The sequence below is a fragment of the Papaver somniferum genome, chromosome 4, assembly GCF_003573695.1.
Source record: "Papaver somniferum cultivar HN1 chromosome 4, ASM357369v1, whole genome shotgun sequence".
NCBI lineage: Eukaryota > Viridiplantae > Streptophyta > Magnoliopsida > Ranunculales > Papaveraceae > Papaver > Papaver somniferum.
The window spans coordinates 18,579,912-18,584,207 of record NC_039361.1 but is presented as its reverse complement, the minus strand read 5'-3'; the positions used below and the strand labels follow the sequence as shown (position 1 = coordinate 18,584,207).

At 36.8% G+C, this 4,296-nt stretch overlaps 1 protein-coding gene across 1 annotated transcript in view; it reads left to right on the top strand.

Moving 5' to 3' along the window:
* Positions 1–3,641: 3,641 nt before the first annotated feature.
* The window catches only part of LOC113274853 (RHOMBOID-like protein 2), a 3,383-nt gene continuing 2,728 nt past the window's right edge, over positions 3,642–4,296 (top strand). The window contains exon 1 of the mRNA XM_026524259.1: positions 3,642–4,192. Coding sequence (XP_026380044.1) covers positions 3,858–4,192 — 335 coding nt within the window. The 5' untranslated portion in view covers positions 3,642–3,857. The remainder of the gene's footprint in view (positions 4,193–4,296) is intronic.

Here is a 4,296-nt window from a genome sequence, read left to right as displayed (position 1 = left end):
CAACCTCACCATATCCCAACCACTAGACACCCGAAAACATTCGTTGACACGCTACACATAAATGTTTTTTTTTTTTTTTTGCATCACTTAGGCTTCTCTTTTTTCTTTCTTGTTAACGAATTGAAGCTAAAGATATGCACACTCCGTTTCTAAAATATAGTCAGGTTTCCTTATTTGGGTATGTCAAAAGAATAGGCTTGTTTCCATATGTGGAAAGTCAAATGTTTATTTTACTACTATACTCATAGAGGGACCACTTCTCTCTCTCCTTTTTCTCTCCTAATATAAAAAGGGGACCACTTCTCTCTCCTCTTTCTCTAATAACAAATGAGTGGGGACCAAAAGATAATTTAAGAAAAAACATGAAAAAATGGCTACAATGATTGGTTTTTTTAATTTTTGTGAAAACCAAACTTGCTTATTTTTTTTTTAGAAAAGAAGGAAGTGCATACACGTGCATACCTATGGCGGCTAAGAGCCAGTTGTTATGTCTTGATTATTAAAGTTAAGCCAAATTAAAGTAGGATTAAGGCTTAAATAGACACTTTGCTAAAGTATGTGGGGACATAATTCCAGGTTCTTTTTGTTCTCCGGTGAAGCCTTTTTAGGGACATAGCTTAAGTTAAGCTACAAATTTGTGGGGTTCGGATTTTCACACCTACCAACCAAACTCGAGATCCATTTTACGGGTTTTCTTCCCCTACAACTTTTCAGGGAGTCAGGGAAGTAGCTTTAAGTTAATTTTTAATGGTCTCGAATTAACCTTTCATTTACTCACAAATGAAATATTAGAGTGTCAAATGTCAGCAGCAGCGTAATGACATATTACAATGGATGACCTGAATTTGGAATTCATCAACTCGTCAATCTTCCATCGGTACACATAAAAAAAATGTTGTTAGAGCATCCACAATGGACGATCAAATCTGTATATTTGGTCAAGAAACGAGACACAGCGGGACAGACTATCGAGTAAAAGCTGGACCAAAACCAAATCTCAGACTATATTTGGTCAGGAACCAAGACCAAACCCAAATATAGTCGAGCGAACGTATAAAGTGATCCTATGAGGCGAACGTATAAAGTGATCCTTGTGATGGCGCGAACATTATATGTGATTCTTGTGATGGGGCAAACATTATATGTGATCCTGACCAAATTGGGCGGACATCATATGTGATCCTTGTGATTGGGCGAACATTATATATGATCCTGACCAAATTTACTCTTCCATCCTAGTGTAACATCATGGATTAAATTCAAATTTGGTCGTTTTTTTTGTCTTTGATCATTGATTTTGATCGCACTACTGCCGTTGCTCTTAGAACATATTAGTAGTTGTTGATCACATGGATGGAAAAACGGTTCAACAATTCATTCATGGAATGGAAGTAAAACTCAACTTGGGTTCACCTTTCTCAATCACTAGCTACTTTTAGCCTAAAACCGCGTATAAAACGAGTAAACACGGACAATGTGTGGGACCCACTGTTTTTTAGTGTGTCGTTAGAAAATATAAATGAATGTTTTCAATATTTAATCAATAAAGTGGTGATTAAGAACTGATTAGTATGCTCCTCCAAGGACCTCCATTTTGGTCCTTCCTTGATGATGATTAATAAATGAGTGTTTGGTTGGTGTAAAAGACATGTGAAGTGGTTAGCTAGGTTATGTGGGGGTTGCATTTGCCAACTTGCAAATCGTGGGGATCGAAAACCTCCCTACTTTGAGAGACAAGTTTTCGACGACGACGGCAACGTTAACCGTGTACGATGAAGACCACAATTACGGTTTTATCCTCTGTGACTTTTTTTTCACATATTCCTGTTTGACCCCTAGTTAGTAATTCGGGGGACGGGGACAAGTTCGGGACGGCATACGTACGGGAATTATTCGGATTTGGATAGGTCGGATTCGCAATGGTTCGTTGTTCGGTAGGTTGTTCGGAACGGCATACGTACGTGTATAATTCGTTTTAGAAATGTGAGTTCGGTACTCAAAATTCGGCTTACATACATAGTAAATTGATAAGTATTATGACCTTACATGACTAATTTATACTACCTCCGTCCCTAATCAGATGACCTAGTTAAAATTTACTAGTAAATTTAGAAATGATTTATCTCTCAAACTATACAACGGATTTTCGTAAACTTTGTATCATCGGAAAGCATTTTAAAACACCTATCTAATGAATATAAATATGGCTATCAAATTTTACATATTTCTTATAATAATACTAATCTATCACTCCACTTATTTATCGTATAAGTCATCTAATTAGGGACGGAGGGAGTATATCAATTTCGTCATCCTGCGGCGAAATATATATATGATATGACTTATTATGTGAAAAAAAAAAGAATATTTTAGCATGGTTGTGTAACAAGCATTTCGACTGCTAAACAAGAACCAGCACAAAAACAATGGTTGGTTGGATGGCAGACATAAATTCTAACATAATATACTGTTAAGTACAGTATATACACAAACTAACTCAAAAAACAACACACAAAACAGTGGTTGAGCGTTAGACTTGGGAGCTGGAGGTCTCTTGTTCGAACCCCATCTCATTCAGTTTTTAGAGTCTTTAACTAAACCATCCGAATTTCAAGCCCGAACTATTCACGACATAAAATCCGCCTACCATATTCGGGGTTTCAGTAATTCGACCAGTTCGTTCGGTTCGCGCGAATAATCCGACGAATTACTAACTAGGGACCTTTATAAATGGGCCGTTTGGTTCGGATTCGACCAGTTCGTTCGGTTCGCGCGAATAATTCGGCGAATGACTAACTAGGGACCTTTACAAATGCGGCACCACAGGTGAAAAGCAGATATGGACCCGATAACACAATTGGCCCTTGGAGTTGGTGCAGTACAATGGAGTTCGGTATTTCCTTTTCCACCCTCCCTACTATCCGTCCAGGGTTCATTTCGGAGCATTATATCATGCGAAGTGGAATTTTAAAAGACTCTCGAGTCATTTGAGTCGGGGGAAATCATTTTTTTGACAAGATAATCCGAGTAATTCTCATCGATTGGAAGATATTTCATGATAAATATTATACTACAGTCTAGACCATGCCATTTCTTTGAAGTATATTTTTTTGACAAGATAATCCGAATAATTCTTATCGATTGGAGTATATTTTCTTTTCTAATACCTAACAATCCATAATTTTACAGTTTAGATCGTGCCATTTCTTTGAAACCAAAATCCGGAAAAAAAAAAAAAAAATCGTGACACACCTTTATTTTATCATGCATTTTCATATCCAATCACAAATCACACTACATTTATTTTGGGAAAAGCGATACTTTTATTTTATTTTACTTGAAATAGGCCAAATCCGAAAGTATCAATTTTACTTAATCGGAGGAAAAACATGTGGGATATGGTTGGATTGTATTGCTCATCAAGCTGGGAGTCTGGGACTGATCAGCTGACTGATGGGATGAATATAAAGATCTCATGCTCTCATGATTGGATTTGGGCACACACAACTCATCCAAGGCTGGTCAAGATGTACCCAAAGGGCAAAAAAGTCATTCCAACTCGTCTAATGATTAATAACTACTTAAAAAGTACTCCGTATTTCCTACTTTCTCGTTAAATAAAAATGAGACTTAATCTAGAGAGATAAAGAAAGTGGATAGAGAGAGAGAGAGACATCGAGGGCCAAATTAGAAACCGTCACGAACTCCTCCTCCTCCTCTGTAATCTGTATTACATTCCTTTAAAGATACACAAGAAGAAGACTACTTCTTCTCTTCACCGACTTCATTAAACTCTTCATTTCAGGGTTCGTTTGAATACACAATCAACCAATCTCTTCTTCTCTGGTTCGTTTGTTATGGCTACTGAAGATCTAGAACGAGGAGGAGTTAAGAACAGAGGGAATAATAATGGTGTTAACAATCCGAATTACGCGAATAATTATCAAGCTTCATCAGCATCGTATTTTCATGAGAATAATTCAGAACGTGGATGGACTTCATGGTTGATACCTATGTTTGTTGTTGCAAATATAGTTATGTTCATCGTAACTATGTATATTAACGATTGCCCTAAACATATTAACGATAGAGATAGAGGTTTCTCTGGTGCTAAATGTCTTGCTAGAGGTCTTGGAAGGTTTTCTTTTCAACCGCTTAAAGAGAATCCACTCTTTGGTCCTTCTTCTGCTACGTAAGTATATTCCAATTTCACTTTTGTGTGATTTTTTTTGTTTTTTTGGAAACTTCTTGGTTTGAATTTGGGGGTTTGGGGATTTTTTTTTTTTTTTTTGTTGT